Source organism: Enoplosus armatus, chromosome 7, assembly GCF_043641665.1.
Source record: "Enoplosus armatus isolate fEnoArm2 chromosome 7, fEnoArm2.hap1, whole genome shotgun sequence".
NCBI classification, from domain to species: domain Eukaryota; kingdom Metazoa; phylum Chordata; class Actinopteri; order Centrarchiformes; family Enoplosidae; genus Enoplosus; species Enoplosus armatus.
The window spans coordinates 19,706,511-19,725,336 of NC_092186.1; the positions used below are offsets into that span (position 1 = coordinate 19,706,511).

Genomic DNA, 18,826 nt, shown 5'->3' on the forward strand with positions numbered 1-18,826 from the left:
ATCAGGGAACGGGTTGGTTCCAGCTCATATTCCCCTAGTTTGTCGGCCCAATTCTGACAGAACACCCCCAAATCCACCTCTCTGAGATCTGGCCCCAAGCTGTGCAATGTTATTTTACAGATCTCAAGTTCAGTGTTTTAGTTTTAGGTTTGTAAGAATCCCATTACGGCTGCACAGTTATTTGAGACATTTTAAGATTGCGTTAAATTGAGTTTCCAGTTCTAAATCTAAATTGTATATCCATTAATATTCTTTTTAAATAACTGAACAAATAGTCGACCGACCTTTTCTTCTCTTGTTCATTCAATATGAGTTACTCACTGGATTATGTTTCAAGGAACTGACTGACCGCACTGGTTTTCTGGGTAGTGAAATCCTTTTTACTGATTTGGGGCATCATTGTGTAAACTAACTTCACAACCTTTTTTTATTTTAAACTGTGAAGAAAATCTGCAATTTGTTTTTTACAGTTTGCAGCTTTTCAAGTTTTTCTTTTTCCTCACAATTGTGCAGCCCTAATTGTTATTCCTTGACTAAAGCTTTCTGTTGTTCCCTTCATCGAATCAGATATAGCTGCTTATTTTACCTGATTTGATTTGATGAAGTTGGACTCTCGGTTCAGTCAGAGTTGTGCCTAGAATTTGATTTCTGTAGCACTTTCTTCTTTTGTTTTTCATTTTTGCTAAATCTGGAATATGGACAGCAATTCTAGCAATGTGAATGCTTGCATTTTATGTTTTTATTTTCAGTCACTTAAACTTGAAATATGTAGCTTTTTAGACATACACACATCAATTTTTAACCCCCCTCCCCAATAATTATAATTATGTATGTGAGGTATGCTTTATAGGTGAGTCATGCTTTATTTTCCTGAGCTTTGGTTTGTTCTGACCTTTTAAACAAACTGCAGAAGATTCTGTCACTGTGTCTGAAAAGGTGCCACTCCCAGATGTACAGTTCTATGGCTTTTATTATTGGATTATCTTCTGTTTCACTGTGTAGACCAGCATTTCCCTGGCTGCTGAGTTGTCAGGACAGCCCATGCCACCTAACACAGCTTCAGTTTGAGAGATTTTAGCTTTGAATGGTCTACATTCTGCCTCAGCGCCCTCTGTGTCCCCAGAAAAACTATTTGTCTGTGGGAAACATGGATATAGTTGTAAACTATCATAGCTAGTCTTAGGAAACTAACTGAATACTATGCTTAGCGTTGCGGCAGTAGTGGTCTCATGGCCTTTCCTTGAGTATTCAGTGCCAGTGAGTTTGAGTAAATTGTCATTTTTAGCAGTGCGTGTCAAATTGCTATTCAGTACCATTGTTTGTACCACAAAGTAGCACCCTGGAGCACTGAGCTTATCAGATGTTTAGACATTTTATCTTAGCACTTGTCATTCAACTTACATCTTGGTTATGTGGTTTTAAAATTCTCTCTAATGGAATTGTTGAAATGATAGGCGGGTTTTAGTTCTGAGTTTGCAGGTGCTGATATTTTACTATGTGGCTTTGTGAGTGCTGAGAAGTGAAAGGGTTGTGGAGAAGCTGCCCCAAAAAATGTCTCCTCACAAAAGTGAAAGCCTCAAGTTTACATATGAGGTGACCTCTGACCCTGACTCTTTCCTGTGCCTTGCTGTTTATGTGTGTTATGAAAAGGCCTTAAAAAAAATGGGGTCAGTGGGTCATTTCAAAGATATATTACTGATGCTGTCCAGTCAGATGTGTGGCTACCTCAAAAAATACTTTTTTATCTCAGTGTGCTCTGTTGTACAATAACATTATGGCTCTGTGATGTATTGTGAGTTTCACTGTTTAAGGAGAACCCTCTGAAAGGTGTCTTCTTCTGCTTCTGACATTAACAAAGCACTCTTACAATAAGTAATCTTGGCTTTGTAAAAGGAAAGGCTTTGAAATAAAGACAATTAAAGGATTACAGGTAACGTCTCTGTATCTATCGAGTATTAAAACTCTATATTTTTTCCACTACTCACTAGTTATGCCTATTAAAAGCCTGTGATTGGCTCAGTTGTGCTAATATAAAGTTGAGAGAGTTTGCATAAAAGGCCTATCAAAGAACATAGATGTTACTAAGCAAGCACCACTGTGTCATAAATAATTGGCCTGACATCTGCACTCAAGGTTTAGCTCCTGCAATTTTGAATCACAAAACATTTCACAACTCCACACTATAGAGAAAAAGTACTGCCTGTGTATTAATAGTATGCTGTTTTAGCACTCCGTGTGTAAAATGAACATACCATAGGCCGACTGTTTCAGAGTAAGGGAAAATATACAAAACATGCTCCAACAGGTGTCATGTTGCAGCAGCTCTGGGTTTGAAATTTAAAAGCCTAAATAAATAGCACATAAAGCAGGTCCTGCCTTAGTTGATACTATAGTGGTGCAAAATCTGTAGAACGAATTTGCAATTAATCACATTATCAAAAACCACACACATCAAGACACACACTTTTGGGGGCCCTGGGGGTTCCAGGCCCATTTTGCCTGGTTGGTAATCCAGCCTTGTGATGAATACATACTGAAAACATGGTTGGATTTACTTCAATGTGAAATTTGGGCACACATATAGGCTCCTAAAATATAGTTCACAGTGAACGCTGTAGAAGCACAATTTATATAACACCAGTAAAAACACCTAATAAAGATGGTCAAGCTAGTAGGCTACATAAATAATTTTATTGTTAGGATTAAAACATTTTGAGGTGGTGAGTGATTTGGTTTAAATAAATATCTATTTTATATAAGGAGGGGGATATCTGCAACAGTTGCGCCCAATAGGTATTTCCCCGTTTTCCCTGCAAAGGTCCACGATTCTGTTTTGATACCCGGAAATAAGATCAGAGTGAGCGCTCTCTCCATGTATGATCTGATCTGTCTCTGTTCTACAGCCTACAGTGTGAACGTCACACGTTGAGCGGCGCATGGAAGTTCGTCACCGTCGCTGCTGGACCTGCTGGAGCTTTCGAGGTTCTGATCGGTTCCATTTTTGTTTGGGCTCAAATTCAGACTCTCAGCGTCGGCCTCCAAATCAGTCATCGATAAACAAACACCGTGAAGATTTAGTTCATCTTTAGACGAACACCGGAAACCTCTCAGTAAAGCGAAAGTTGAGAGTCGAGATGAGTGTGGAGGCGTACGGGCCGAGCTCGCAGACCCTCACCTTCTTGGACACCGAGGAAGCGGAGTTGCTCGGAGCAGACACCCAGGGCTCCGAGTACGACTTCACCGACTTCACCCTTCCCAGCCAGACGCAAACTCAAGGCCAGACCCAGAGCCAGCTGGACGGCCAGGTTTGAGGCTTTCAATTTTGCAGGAAGGCACAATAAAGCGCGGTTTACTGACGTTAGCGGCAGTTAGCTAGCTAGCTGATCTAGCGCTGCCTGCTATCCCGCTATTATTGGATCTAGCGTTGCCTAGCTTCATGTTAGCTAGCTGTTATCGTTAGCTCGCTGCTAGCTAGCAAGCCCATTAACTAAACTCTCAAAGTACTATTTGTTGACTTAGTACGTTTGTTTTGAACTGCTCGTGGCAAACTAGACTCACGAGTGTAACTTTAATGTCCAAATATAAGAGTCAAGACTATTGACAGTCCGTCAACTTATATTTAACTGGCTTTTCCGCGCTGTGTCCCCTAGCCGCTAGCTGCTAATCGTTAACATTCAGTTTAGTAAAGCTTGTGTTGTGCTGTAGGTAAATGGTCCTGATGAGGGTCTTCTCAACGGTGGAGTGGATGACTCCGTGGCCAAAGCCAGCCAGCTTTTGGCCGAGCTCAACTTTGAGGAGGATGAAGAAGATACATACTACACCAAAGACCTGCCTGTGCACGCATGCAGGTACACTGACAGCCACACCATGTCAGGATGTCACTTAACTGTAGATCACTGAGGATATGATTACAGCATATTTGTGTTTTTTTTGTGGTGATTACAGAATACTGTTTTAATAGCGCTTATTTATTATGTGGTCCCTGATGTTATACACCACGTACAGGGCATAAAGATACAAAAAATCATTAAATGAAACATAACATAATAGCTTTCAGATCATTATTTGAAGTACAATACTGTCACCAGAAAAATATCCACAACTTTCCATAATGTACTTTCCTGTAAGCATACTAAAACGATACTAGATAAACAATGATAGACACACTTGGGAAATTGTTAATGTTGCTTGTGGAAATGATACAGAAGTTGCAAGATAAAGATATTATTTTTAGAAAAAGGAGGATAAATGTTATTACTGTATTTAAGATGTGATTGTCTCCCAGCCTTGGGATAGCTAACAAGGATAGAGGTCCTAAACACACTTAGTAGTTTGTAAAAGGAAAGTCAGAATTTCCAGGCACTAATAAGTTTTGAAGATAACACATTTTTAATTGTAAGTTGCTGAACATCAAAAACTAGAAATACCATTGGAAAAAGATTAGGTTTTTAGGTTCAAACAACTGACTTTTAGAAAATTAACTGGGAGTGTGTACGAGTCTTGCTTGTATTCTTTAAAAACACATTACATGTTAGCTGAAGTATGCTATGCTACCCCCTCTGACACTTAATAGCATGTGTGTAAATCCTCTATAATTCAGCCTCTTGCCAGTTTGGCGTGGCCTTACTTTTGCCAAGACAATGTACTCGTAGTATTTTGACTAAGCACTGCAGTAGTTAGATGTTCTTTTGATACATTGTTGTTTTTCAGCTACTGTGGTATCCACGATCCAGCATGTGTGGTGTACTGCAATACCAGCAAGAAATGGTTCTGTAATGGACGTGGCAACACATCTGGCAGGTGTGTAGTCTACTCATCTTTACCTTATTACCTCACATACAAGCATCAGAACATGAAGCTACTGTGGTAGACCAAAAAATGTGAACTCCACGCTTTATATTATCAAAATAACAAACACAACAATACATGTGTCATTCCACTATTAAATTTTCAAAACACGATTGTCATTTAACCTGTGTGAAGACCGATCTGTATGATGTAGTGTCTATAGACCTTTTCATTGCACTTTTATTGGTAGGAAATAGTGTAGGTCCAAGTTTATGTCCTGTCAGCAGCTAGCAGTGCAATAGGAAAAAAGCCCTTGTTCCCATTTACATTGTATGTTTGATACTGTGAAGTGGTCTACATTGTCTGCCCTGTTTTGTGCTGTTTGTCTATATGTATTGTTACGCAAACTATCAATAGATTTATGCAGCAATGCTACCAGGACAAATATCACAGAGATCAAAGTGTTTCTGATTATTTTCTCAATCATTTGACTCTTGCTGTCTGCCTTCCAGTCACATTGTGAACCACTTGGTGAGAGCCAAATGCAAAGAGGTGACGCTGCATAAAGATGGACCACTGGGCGAGACCGTGCTGGAGTGTTACAACTGCGGCTGTCGCAACGTCTTCCTCCTGGGCTTCATCCCGGCCAAGGCTGATTCTGTGGTGGTGCTACTCTGCAGGTAAGTGCCGGCAGGGCAGCAGCCTTGTAAGTAGGCAGACCATCCTTTTAAACCAGTTCCCACAAATCCAGTATCTTCTGTCAAGACTGTCCTTGAGGACATCATGGACCCTCTGCATGCTCAGCCATTATAAACTACTCTGGTGCATGAACTGAAAGCTAAATATGCAAATTCTTGCTTTGAAACAGGAAATTTATTGTGAGGTTTGTTCAGGTTTCAGCCCTTACATAGGATTAGTTGTCATGCTTGCTGAAGCTCAGGAAACTGGTGCAGAGTCCCTGAAAGGCCTGAATAGTCAGCCAGATGGGGGGAAAAAAAGCCAGCTGATGAAAGTTTACAGCCACCAAACAAACATTGCCCTCATAAGTGATAAACAATCAAAACTTAAACGTGTTTGTGAAGACAAGAAAATGAATATAACCTGATATTTAAGCATAAAGCCAGTGCTGCTGCAAAACAGCTGTAGGGTAAATTATCTCAATTAAAATGAGATGAAACATGACAAAATTACCAAATATAAATAAATATGAAATATAAAAATAGGACAGTTAATAAATATATATTATATGAATAAAAACCAGAGCCTGACAGATAAGGATCCCTTAAAGTTGGTTGTTAAAAAATACTAAAATATGTACCAAGTAGGACATTTTGGAGTCCAAAAACAACTTGTCAGTGCTTTCTGGTGTAACTATGTAATGTCTATAGATTACCTCAAACATAGCTAGTTAGAAGCATAAAGATTTGCGTCACGTTTATTCAACAACCTGTTGTACAGAAACGAGTAGTCAGTTATTTAGTCTGTAGCTGTTGCTACACCCACACACAGGCTAAGTTTCTGTCTTTTTAAACCTATATTCATGCAGGCAGCCCTGTGCCAGCCAGAGTAGCCTGAAGGACATCAACTGGGACAGCTCGCAGTGGCAACCACTGATCCAGGACCGCTGCTTTCTGTCCTGGCTGGTGAAGATCCCATCAGAGCAGGAGCAGCTTCGGGCCCGTCAGATCACCGCCCAGCAGATCAACAAGTTGGAGGAGCTCTGGAAGGTTTGACAGGCTGGGGTGCTTTTTTTTTTCTTCCAGGGTTAAATGTTCAGAGCAATGTTGTGACCAGAAGGTTGTAAACTTTAAGTAGTAAGCACAGGCTAAATGGGTGTAAGTGACAGCTGCTTACAGGGATTGGTATCCACCTGTGGCATAAAAAAAGGCATCTGCCACTACACAGCGGAATTTGTGTGTGGAATAAGAGTTTGTGAGAGGATGCGTGATGTACTTTATATTGACAGTTACTTTGGCTTTGTTTCCTCCCAGGACAACCCCAGTGCCACCTTGGAAGACCTGGAGAAACCAGGAGTGGACGAGGAGCCCCAGCATGTGCTGCTGCGCTATGAGGACGCCTACCAGTACCAAAACATCTTTGGCCCTTTGGTCAAACTGGAGGCTGACTATGACAAGAAGCTTAAGGAGTCCCAGGTACCTGCACTTCATGTCCATGGTTGTTTATATGTAGAGCGGAACATGTTCAGAAACCCAGTAATCCATTATATAGTTTCACATGTTCATTATTCTTATGCTGCCATCACACTGACGCCTAAAACGTGAAGCACACCATGATGCTCTTCCTGCCCTGGAGCTATGATCTGGACCACATTGAGACGTGTTTTTGAAGCTTGCTTAAGCTCTGTTTTATAATTTTTCTCTAGGGTTACACAAATTATGTCACAGTGATGTAACCTTATACTTTTGATATTTTATTATTTGTTGATTTTATATTTATGTATTTTTTATTTTCCTTTCAGACTCAAGACAACATAACAGTCAGGTGGGACCTGGGGCTGAATAAAAAGCGGATTGCCTATTTCACACTGCCCAAGACGGATTCAGGTGGTAATTCTCTGAGCTTGACTTCCTCCCAGTGGTTCTGTGGTGCAGATAGAGCCCCTCCCCATCCCCATTCAGTCCTCAGAATTGCACGCAACCTCCCACAACCCTGCATCTTTTGGTGGCATGTGTGCTTGGTTTTGTTCTTGCCGCTGATTTTGTAGTGGGGTTTTGTGCCATTTTGTGCGTGCACGGTACTGTATCATTTAGTTTATGAACATAGCCCATCCTCCTTAGTTTATATGTGGCTCATTTTTTTTTTTTTTTTGAGCATAGAAGCGTTTCTTACTTGTGTTCTCATATCAATCACAGATATGCGGCTGATGCAAGGAGACGAGATCTGCTTGCGGTACAAGGGAGACCTGGCCCCGATGTGGAAAGGCATCGGCCATGTTATCAAAGTTCCCGACAGTATCCTTTTATACTGTTTTGCATTTGCAAATTGCAATTGCATTACAGCGTCCTCAAGTCTGGCTCATTACACTGGCACTAATCCCAGATGGCAGTGTATAGTCTTAACTATAAAAGACTAGCTAGATAACATAGTCCACCCACCTCCACCTACTAGAAATAATTTAAGGATAATGCTAGGCTTCCTTAACAACCTGTGTTTAAAGACTACGGGGATGAAATTGCCATTGAGTTGAGGAGCAGTGTTGGAGCACCTGTGGAAATCCCTCACAACTTCCAGGTGGACTTTGTGTGGAAGTCCACATCCTTTGACAGGTAGGCTGACATTTTATACCCTTAAATTCCTAACATTTCATTTTACTGCTCTTAAGTCAACATATTACTCCACATTACAGTATGTAATATTTTTCTCCCCAATTTTATGTAGATCTTCCCTGTCTGCCATTGATGTTGGCACAATTTCACTCTTTTGGGAAAAACAGAGTTTCCCTGATGAGATAAATAAGTGATAATTACTCACATTTGTTTATGTGTTGCTGCAGGATGCAGAGCGCCCTGAAGACATTTGCGGTGGACGAGACCTCCGTGTCTGGCTACATTTACCACAAACTGCTGGGCCACGAGGTTGAGGATGTCACTATCAAGTGCCAGCTGCCAAAGCGCTTCACTGCCCAGGGCCTGCCCGACCTCAATCACTCACAGGTCAGACTCCACTAAAGGCTGGGTCCCTGTTATTCTACAGTGAAACTGTGTCATTCATTTTGTACTTAGATCTTCAAGACATGAACATCACTGCAGGAAAAAGTACGAGTTGAATTGTCTCGTTTACTGTGATTTATCAGTGCATCAATGTAGCTCAGCTATTCCATTAAGCAGGGCAAGCATTTGTTTAAGAGGGGAAAAAGTGTTTTGGTGTTAATGTGGGATTCTCACATTATCATCATTGTAAGTAGTCTGTGTTCTTTCTTAGGTCTGGCGTTTTAAGAAACATTTGTCTGTATTTGTAGCAGTTCATCAGGGCTGAATCCTCTTTTGTTACTTGTATGTCCAGGTGTACGCTGTGAAGACGGTGCTGCAGAGGCCTCTCAGTCTGATCCAGGGTCCTCCTGGCACTGGGAAGACTGTTACCTCTGCCACTATTGTTTATCACCTGTCCCGACAAGGCAACGGGTAAGACACAAAGAGTTATAGTTTACAAACCTGTAATAGAACTTTTGTTATTCCAGCAACTGTATTTTACACACACCTGTTCTTGATCTAACGCTCTATGGTGTGTGTACGTTTGCAGACCAGTTCTGGTATGTGCTCCCAGTAACATTGCTGTGGATCAGTTGACTGAGAAGATTGACAAGACTGGACTGAAGGTCGTCAGGCTGTGTGCCAAGAGCAGGGAGGCCATCGAGTCACCAGTGTCCTTCCTGGCTCTTCACAACCAGATCAGCAACATGGACAGGTCAGTGGCATGTAGGGAAATTGACCCTGGACTCAAAAGTTATTGATACATGTTTGCTTTTTACATATACCCATTTCATAACTAGTTGGCCAAGCACCCAATGGCTTGGCTTTTTTTTTTGCTTTATTATTTGCTGCACTTCCATATTCTTTTTCTGTCACTTGGACCTCAAATTTCTCTTATTTCATACTCACTCTTGTCAGGATTCCTGGTACTTTCATAGTATGTTGTCTAATTAACACCTGGAGGACAGGTGCATGGGAGGTTTGAGGGCAGGCAGGAGAAATATCTATGCCAACAAGGGCAACAAAATCTTGTAAAATGGGTGATTTTCTTGGGTATTCAGTGCCCGATTGCTGCAATTTGCATCAAAATTCGTTCTCCTTATCTGAGTCACAATTCAGTTGAATGTGAACACAGACATGATACACATATGTTTAGATTCAGTGTAACTTACACTTACCAGCGATATCATCATGTTTGTTGTGAATAAATCAGTTGAGTAATCATAGAAAAACGACGCTCCTTATAACTCCCGAACTTGCCTGAGAAACATCGTGATTATAAACGTTCTTCAGTATCAAAGTAATCCAGTGATGGTTGTCAGTACAACTGCATTGATTCTGCATACTTTTCACTGTGAAATTTTCCAAAATGTAAACAAATACAGGCTGAAATAATGGAGCTCAAGTTGTATCCTGCAGCTAATTAATTGACTCTGTGGCAACATTAAGATTAAGATAGACTTTATTAATCCCACAGCGGGGAAATTTACAAGTCACAGCAGCAAAGACAGGAAGGTGCAGAAACACACAGCAGACGAGCACTGTGTCAATAATAATTAATAATAATTAATAATTATCCTTCCTGTTTACATCCCTCAAAGCCCCCAAATTATAGGAACTGTAGTTTCAAAAGGGGCTAAGGCAGGGGGTTTTTAGACTTTGAAAACCGCTACACAGATTAGCTTAGTAGTGTACAGCACTTGTGTGTGTTCTCTGTAGTCACCCTGATGTGTCTTTGTCTCCCTAGTATGCCAGAGCTTCAGAAACTACAGCAGCTGAAGGATGAGACTGGTGAGCTGTCGTCGGCTGATGAGAAACGCTACAGGGCTTTGAAGCGTACTGCTGAGAGGGAGCTGCTCATGGTGAGGAGGAGCTTCGAAGAGTTTTCACTGTAAATGGTTTCCTGTTGGGAAGCTGCTTAAAAAGAGGCCTTCTACAGCTTTTCAGGCTCTATCAGTTCAACGAGTAGTTTCGGCCAAGCAATTAAAAACTCATTCTGACTGTGTTAATTACATCACTCAACTGAAGTCGGGTCTGTCTGTGGAAACAAAACATGACATTTACGACGGCATCACCTGAATGTGTCGATTAGCGGAAGGAGACAAAACCAGACTGGAAGGCGAGTCCTTCTCCCCACAGCGTTCAGACAGCCTCCCACTGCAGATTCGGACCGTGTCACAGTAATAACTAAAGCCACAGGAGAGTTTATCGCTGCAGATATGCGACCGTACTCGGTTGTAGAGAATACACAATTTAAACATCTGGTCAAAGTGCTTGAACTCCGCTACAATGTGCCCAAAACCGAGGTACATACCGAACCGTGAATTTTGTAAACCATTACACCTCTAGTATTGGATGCCTAAAAATGATTGCCATGTCGTATTTAATGTGTTAATGTTAACGTTACACATTGTATTTTAACTTATGAGGGTAGTTGGACCAGGGGTAGTTTATTACTGAACCTGCCCGCTGCAAAGCTGCGCCATCACATGCCGTGCCATCCACCACCACAAGTAAATTCTCAACCTGTGGGAAACACTGCTATACATACACATATACATACTATATTGTAGTCCTGTAGTATTATTTTATCCCTTTTAGAGGTATGGAAAAGGTCTTAAAAGTCATGACATTTGTACTTAAGAAATGTGCAGATACCCTGGGTCTTGTTCTCGTCTGTGTTCACTACTTGGTGGAAAACAGTACAGACCAGCGTTAGTAACCACCTGACAGAATAATAATTTGTCATTATAATCACAGTAGAAGACCCTGTTGTGTTTCACCACTGTATCCTGGCTCCCTCTTTCGTTTCCGTTTGATTGTAAATGATCTTCCTCCTTGTTGTCCAACAACAGAATGCCGATGTTATCTGTTGTACCTGCGTTGGGGCTGGTGACCCTCGGCTGGCCAAGATGCAGTTTCGCTCCATCCTGATTGACGAGAGCACCCAGGCCACCGAGCCAGAGTGTATGGTGCCTGTGGTGCTGGGAGCCAAGCAGGTACACATACATTCACATGGCTAAATAACAACTAATCTCTGTCTCTACAGCCGGATAAATGCAGTAGGTAGTAAAACAATGTAGCCCAGTGCTAATATGACCTCCCCAAATTGCTAATTTTGCGGTGAATGAAAAAACATTTTAACATTAAACTTGCTTTCTGTTAAAATCAGGGCACTGATGCAGCAACAGACAATTAGGAATAATAGCATGTCAATAAGAAAATAGAAAAGGGTGTCATAGTAACATGTGCAACTGCTACTGTCAGCATTTATTAGAATGTTTAATCAACATGTCAAGTAAATTGTGTGGCTAACAATATGAATTATATATGTTTTGATGAGCAAAATTATTTGTCCTGAACATCCAGGAACAAAAACTGTTATATTAACCCACTTTTCACACTTGTGTACTCATCTTCCTCCACCCAGCTCATTCTGGTGGGTGACCACTGCCAGTTGGGTCCTGTGGTGATGTGTAAAAAGGCAGCCAAAGCAGGTCTGTCCCAGTCCCTGTTTGAACGCTTGGTGGTTCTGGGGATCCGGCCAATCCGCCTGCAGGTCCAGTACCGCATGCACCCAGCTCTCAGTGCCTTCCCCTCCAACATCTTCTATGAGGGCTCCCTGCAGAATGGCGTCACTGCAGGTTTGTCAATATTCAGAAGTTCATTATCTGGTTTGATGGAGGGGCAAATTAATTTTCACTCTGGCTGGTACATTAGCAGGTAATAAAATCTACAAACTCCTTTTTAAGACTACAACTACAATAAAATCTTCTTGTTCTCCCCAGCTGACCGCATCAAGAAAGGCTTTGACTTCCAGTGGCCGCAGCCAGACAAGCCCATGTTCTTCTATGTGACTCAGGGTCAGGAGGAGATTGCCAGCTCTGGAACCTCGTATCTTAACAGGTAATGTCACACACACTCATAATACACAAAGTACATTGAATACAGTGGTTGGGAAAGGGCTAGCTGAAGCCACACACAGCCTCTCCTACAGCCTTCACATCCAAACCAGTACGGCAGGCTGAAATAGCATGGTTCTTTTCCATCAAATTTCCGTCATCATCACCTAAACAAATTGATGTTCATTTATTTTCAGATTTAGCAATTGAAATAATCCTGATCCTCATTTTGTGTTTGCAAAGTTGAGGCACCACAGACATGAATTGCATTTTTAAGCCATCATCAGACTCACTTTAACTTCAGATGTAACTTTCCCATTACTGAGCAGTACAGTATGTAATTGATGCTGATGTTTTTAAGGACGGAGGCTGCCAACGTAGAGAAGATCACCACCAGGCTCCTGAAGGCTGGAGCCAAACCTGACCAGATCGGCATCATCACCCCGTACGAGGGTCAGCGTTCCTACCTGGTCCAGTACATGCAGTTCAGCGGCTCCCTGCACACCAAACTCTATCAGGTACCACACACTTTGTCTTTTGTATGACTTTCTTAAATAATAGATTTTATTCAAAATAGTGTTAACTGAGCAAAAATGGAGTAGTTGAGGGTTGTTTGTGGTTATTTTGTCCTCTCCACAGAAGAGATGGAGGCATCTTAGCAATTGATTGCAAACCTCAATTATCGGAGGTGATGAACAAAATCTGTTCCACTGTTTTTACCACGAAACCCCCCCCTCATCCTCTTGTCCTGTCCCATTATAGCAAGTGGAAATTGCAAGCGTGGATGCCTTCCAGGGCAGAGAGAAGGACTTCATCATCCTGTCTTGTGTTCGTGCCAATGAGCACCAAGGCATCGGCTTCCTGAATGACCCACGTCGTCTCAACGTGGCGCTGACCAGAGCCAAGTAAAAACCTCAGTAGAGCGGACATCACAGTAGATAAAATATGGCACAGCACACACCAACTCAGTAGTTTGTGATCAGCTATTTAGATTTTTTAGAAATCATGCAAATCAAACATAGTAGCCACTCTGTAACAGTCTTGACAGTTTACATTAGACCTATTATATATATGCCTATTATTAATTTTATGTATGTGTGTGTAATAGGAATACTTAGACCACTGGAATTTCTACACACAAAAACTGCCAGAATCATTTGAAAGATGTCATCATGAAAAGAAAGCGATTTCAGTATGAAACTTCTGCCCCATCCCTGAACAGCAGTTTTGTATGTGTTGTGAATGAAGGTATGGCGTGATCATCGTGGGAAACCCCAAGGCCCTCTCCAAGCAGCCACTGTGGAACAACCTGCTGAACAACTACAAGGAGCAGAAAGTCCTCGTGGAGGGACCCCTCAACAACCTCAGGGAGAGCCTCATGCAGTTCAGCAAGCCCCGCAAACTGGTCAACACCATCAACCCTGTGAGCAGAGCAAACTACTGTGTGTGCACCTATCATGCTCATGGAGGAACATCATGAGACAAACTCATACTGACCAAACTGTTAGAAGGAGGATTTGCTTTACAGCTGTTTTCTACATCCTTTAATCAGCCACAGTATTGATTTAAAGGCGATTGTACATTTGTTAGACTGATGTTAAAAAACACCTGTTAATACATATCCAAGCTAAAGTCTGAATCAGTGTAGAAGTGAACGATTCATTAGTAGATTAATTATTTAGTCGGTTGACAGATGAATAAATTGCCAACTATTTGGATCATTTATTTAATCATTTAGGTCATTTCTTAAAGCAAAGGTGCCGAAAATTCACTGGTTTTTAGCCCACTATGATAGTAAATTGAATATCTTAGAGTTTTGGACTCTTGACAGACAAAACAAGTAATTTGAAGACATTTACTGGGGTTAAGGGAAATTTGATGGACATTTTTTGTTACATGGGCATTTTTTTGACCAAATAGTTAATCGTAAAAAAAATAATGGGCATTCATCATTGGTGAAAGTAAATCTGTGTAGTATGCAACTGTACAAAATGCTGATTGTCTGGTGTTTTCCAGGGGGGACGTTTTATGAGCACTGCGATGTACGATGCCCGTGAGGCCCTCATCCCTGGTTCTGCCTATGACCGCAGCAATGCCGGTATTTATTTAATATATATTTAGTATTCAATGGTATCACTCAAGGTAATAACTCATGACAGACTTTACCAACAGGCTGCATTGCAGTTCAGGTCTTGAGCCTTGTTCTTTGTGTTTTCTTTCAGCTGGACGTCCGTCCAACATGTACTTTCAAACTCATGACCAGATTGGGATGATTGGGGCGGGCCCCGGTCACATGGCCGCTATGAATATTCCCATACCCTTTAACCTGGTGATGCCGCCAATGCCTCCGCCTAGTTACCTGGGTCAGACCAACGGCCCTGCTGCAGGTACAGCACAGCACTGAGATTGTCCACTGAACCTTTACATAAACTGAAAATGAGCCTACTTCGTTAGAGGGGAAAAAGTAATCCACTGCGGTTCTCTCCCATCTAGTGCTAATAACATTATGACCTTATGACCTGTTTGTGTTGACTCTGGTTCTGATCTTCCTTTTTATCAAGGTCGTGGAGCTATGAAGGGTAAGCCTGGGCGTGGCGGGCGGCAGAGGGTCCGTGGCTCGGGAAACCAGGGTGCCAGTCAGGGTAATGGACCAAACAGCCAGGTCAGCCAGGATGGGGCCTCCCAGTCCTTCTCCCAGGGGCCACTGACACAGGGCTACATCTCCATGAGCCAGCCCTCTCAGATGAGCCAGCCCGGCCTCTCCCAGCCGGAGCTGTCCCAGGTAACCCATAACTACTTAGTATTTAAGATATGTTCATGACAATTAATGTCATCATTTTTATTTTGAATATCTCCAATTTTAGTATTTAGTGTAATGTAGTCATTAGTTTTTTATTTAGAAAGTACACAAATTAGTTGACAGTGTGCCTTGTTATGAATTATTGCTTGATAATATAGAATTCGATTCCATATTGAGAGGTATAGTTGCACTGTTCACATTGTTCATAATTTGAATTGAGCAAACCCAATAAAAATAAGGTAGGAATTAGAGGTCCTGGCATAGAGCTCACTGACAAAGGCCGAAAATGTGTCTGCAATGATGTTTCTGTACTCCTGTTCTCCAGGACAGCTACCTGGGCGATGAGTTCAAGTCCCAAATCGATGTGGCTTTGTCCCAGGACTCGACTTACCAGGGTGAACGTGCATACCAGCATGGTGGTGTGACTGGACTGTCACAGTACTAGAGTGTAAGTACTTACAACATAGTCTTTGACGACTGTGACTTTGTGACAATGTCTTTGAAGTCATTCAGAAAAGTTTAGCAGGTCAGTTTTGCAGGCTATTAAGGTAATTAGTACTGTATTAGTTAATTGCGTCTCTCACCATTTTGTCCCACTGGAGACAAGAATAATTCTTTCAGTTAGAGACATCTGACTCAAGACATGTTCAGGTCTCTGCTGAAGGCACTGTTGCTTGTCTTTTTTGGGTCAGAAGGTTATGAACCTGTTTTGTGTCTTGCAGGTCACTTGAAGAAGGGAGCTAGGCTTGAGCTGAGCTTAGTTCATCAGCTTTTTAATCTGGGAAATAATAAAACATAAAATGGATACCTGTTTTCCTCTGCTACAACCGAAGCACCACCGAGTGAAAGCGACGGGATAGCGAAACCAAACCAATGACCAGCGAGAGAAATAAGAGGGTAGAAGAAGAAGAGAGCACGAACAGACGGGCGGGGAGATGGCAAGAGAGGCCGAGTGAACAAGCGAGAGACGGGGGCCGATGTCCGTGTAAAGTGAAGGAGGGAAGTCGAGAAGATGGCGGCGTGTGGTCGAGCTGCTGAGGGAGACAGAGGGGAGATCTCAACGGTCTCTAAAGGGGAATCCAAATGAGGCTCAACTCCCAACAAAATAATCCAGCCAACCCCTTCAACCCACAGCCTTCAGGAAAGGAAGGAAAGCTATCTTATCTTCAGATGGGGATCGAAGCTTTCCAGCTGAATTTGAAGAACTTGTTCTCCAAACTTGCAGGGGGGCATGATTACAGAAAGCCACCGAACAGGTAACACAAAATCCCCATGCTAAAAGTCGGTTGGTTGCCCAACCAGTATCTTTTTAAATTAGGTTAATCATGGGAGGAGAGCGGCACCAACAATCTTCTACTGGGCCCAAAAACCTCAGCAGCCTCTGAAGGAAGCAGCGGTCGACACACCCTCTCGGAGAGGAAATAAAAACACGGTTTCTGTGCTTGGGTCTGAGATTAAAGAGCCTTGAATTGAAATACCTTTCATTTGCCTTGAGAACCACTGGCTCACTCACGAGGTCTTTAATGGGGTGGTTTCGACCACACGTCAGTGGTGGAGTGGCACCAGGATTTCAGACTGTTTTTCAAGGCATGGCGCGTGAATCCCACTGATATCGGGATCATCATGGGACAGTTTTTTCTTCTCTGAAGTACCTTTCTTATCACAGAGCACAAAATTGCAAAAAAGTCATCGAAACTATCAAACATGACCAGCATTGAATATTCAACTCAATGTCATTTGATGTTTCAGCGAAGGCTTTTCCTTATTTTAATCTTTTGAAAGCAGGGGTTGTTGATGTCCCACTGTGCTTCATGACCAGATGTCTTTTTTTAAAACACTCTGTGTACGCTTAGATTGGCAAATGCTTGAATGCTTTGCATCGACTGATTCCTCAGGGGATTGTGGACTGTCAACACTCATCACACAAATCCCTGCTTGAGGTGAAAGAAACCAAACAAAAGGGGGAAAGAAGGATGATAGTAGTCGAGGCTTACAGGCGGTCGTGGCAATCAATCCACCACAGGTAAGGAGTAGAAAAGGAAGGTGGCTGAGGGAGAGGAGGATATGAGAGTTCCGGTCATTGCCAGGGTTAAAAATTTAGAGGAAAACGTGGCTTTAGGACTGTTCAGTCCCAATAGATGACCACACATTAGTTGTAGTTGTAAACCCGAGTGTCAGTTCACACAGCATTTTGATTTTGTGAATAATGTTCACTTGACGACCAATATAGCCAGGCTGACGGCCATATTGCCCAGCCACACAAATCTAAACGTAATTGGGGTAAAAAATTGAGACTTTCACAAAGAAAATCTCAACATCACCCTATAATTTAAAAATCAACATAATCTGAAAGATCTTTGGTTCCTGTGTATGAAAATATTTTGACAGTTAACTAAACCCCAGTTACACACAGTGGAAATGCCGTCAGTACTGATTAGATGATGGCGAGGAGATAAATGAAAAGTGAATGAGAAATGTTAATCAGTGCCTATAACCAATCACCTTCAGATAAACAGCTGCAGCACAAGCATGAATGTAGTTAAAATCAAACTACCAGCATAAAAAACCTTCCAGACACCAGAGGGCTCAAGAAACCCACAGAAAAGGACTTGTTGTATTTTATTTTTTTAATAAAATCAGGCCAGGCAATGATGAGGTCAGTGAGTTTAGCAGCTGGGTTGTTTCTCAAAGGATGGGCGGATGAAAAAAAAGCCACCTTCCTTCTCTGTGGAGTAAAACAAACGGAGGCTGGTAGAATTTATTTTTCCTTCTGTGGACTTTTGATTTGTGCAAAGCCTGCATTATATATTACTTGTAGAGTTCCTCTCAAGATTTATGTGGATCCCGAACCCTCTTCCTGGAGAACTGTGTGAACCTTGAACCTTGAGTTGATCCAAACTTTGCTTTTGTCAGATGATTCGCTGCTTTGTGCGTCACGTTTTGTTCAGTTGGGTGTTATTTAGCCATTTTGTGTAGTTTTACTAAAACCTGTTTCTGTAGCAACTTGCCGACAACAGGAATGAGGCGGACAATGTTTCCTTTCTTCATTAGTTTTGTATCTTCTCCTCAAACAGTCCGAGGGATTGTAGTTTTTTAACTCCTCCAGGAAAGACGCTTTCTGAACACAGTAAGAATGTACTTCACTTGTTTCTCACCTGCTTCTCATTTCAGCAGACATGACAATCATGTTGTGAGTAGATGTTGTCATGTTAAATTGACTTAGAATTAGTTCTGTTTTGTTGACATTGTGCAAATCTCTAATTTGGGCAATGAATTAGTTTCACATATCAAACTGTTCCATTGAAATCCTAACATGTTATAGCTTTAAGAATCTGCTGCCGTAATATTATTGTATTGCTTTGGTGTTTCTTTTCCCATCTTCTGAGCCACAATGAATTGCAACATGTGCAGTGATCATTGAAGAAGTGATTCAGTAGATTAGTTGTTAAACATTTGCATCCAAACCCTTGATTCTCTACGTCAACAGGCAGAGATTAAATTAATAGACTAGAGAGCTCAATGTGATGTAAATACCTATTTGAAACGATGAGTCTAATTTGCAGTGAAGTTTCATCACAACATTGCTGTTCCTTGTTAAACTGAATCAATAAAGGCTGTCAACTTTA

The 18,826-nt window shown here is 41.8% G+C and overlaps 1 protein-coding gene across 1 annotated transcript; it reads left to right on the top strand.

The window, feature by feature from the left end:
• Positions 1 to 2,974: 2,974 nt before the first annotated feature.
• LOC139287403 (regulator of nonsense transcripts 1-like) lies at positions 2,975 to 18,826 on the top strand. The gene is made up of 24 exons (XM_070908416.1): positions 2,975 to 3,305; positions 3,706 to 3,848; positions 4,711 to 4,800; positions 5,301 to 5,468; positions 6,335 to 6,515; positions 6,780 to 6,941; positions 7,268 to 7,352; positions 7,662 to 7,760; positions 7,967 to 8,075; positions 8,303 to 8,462; positions 8,812 to 8,930; positions 9,049 to 9,213; positions 10,246 to 10,360; positions 11,354 to 11,497; positions 11,929 to 12,142; positions 12,287 to 12,404; positions 12,762 to 12,918; positions 13,163 to 13,305; positions 13,649 to 13,823; positions 14,417 to 14,498; positions 14,623 to 14,787; positions 14,962 to 15,182; positions 15,526 to 15,648; positions 15,923 to 18,826. Exons 1-23 carry the CDS (start codon positions 3,135 to 3,137, stop codon positions 15,643 to 15,645), a joined length of 3,306 nt encoding a protein of 1,101 aa, XP_070764517.1. The 5' UTR covers positions 2,975 to 3,134; the 3' UTR covers positions 15,646 to 15,648; positions 15,923 to 18,826.

Coding starts and splice junctions, on each gene's coding strand:
- LOC139287403 (XM_070908416.1), top strand. CDS start 3,135: ATGAGTGTGGAGGCGTACGGGCCGAGCTCGCAGACCCTCACCTTCTTG. Junction 7,353..7,661: donor ACTGCCCAAGACGGATTCAG/GTGGTAATTCTC, acceptor TATCAATCACAG/ATATGCGGCTGATGCAAGGA. Junction 12,405..12,761: donor GGAACCTCGTATCTTAACAG/GTAATGTCACAC, acceptor GATGTTTTTAAG/GACGGAGGCTGCCAACGTAG.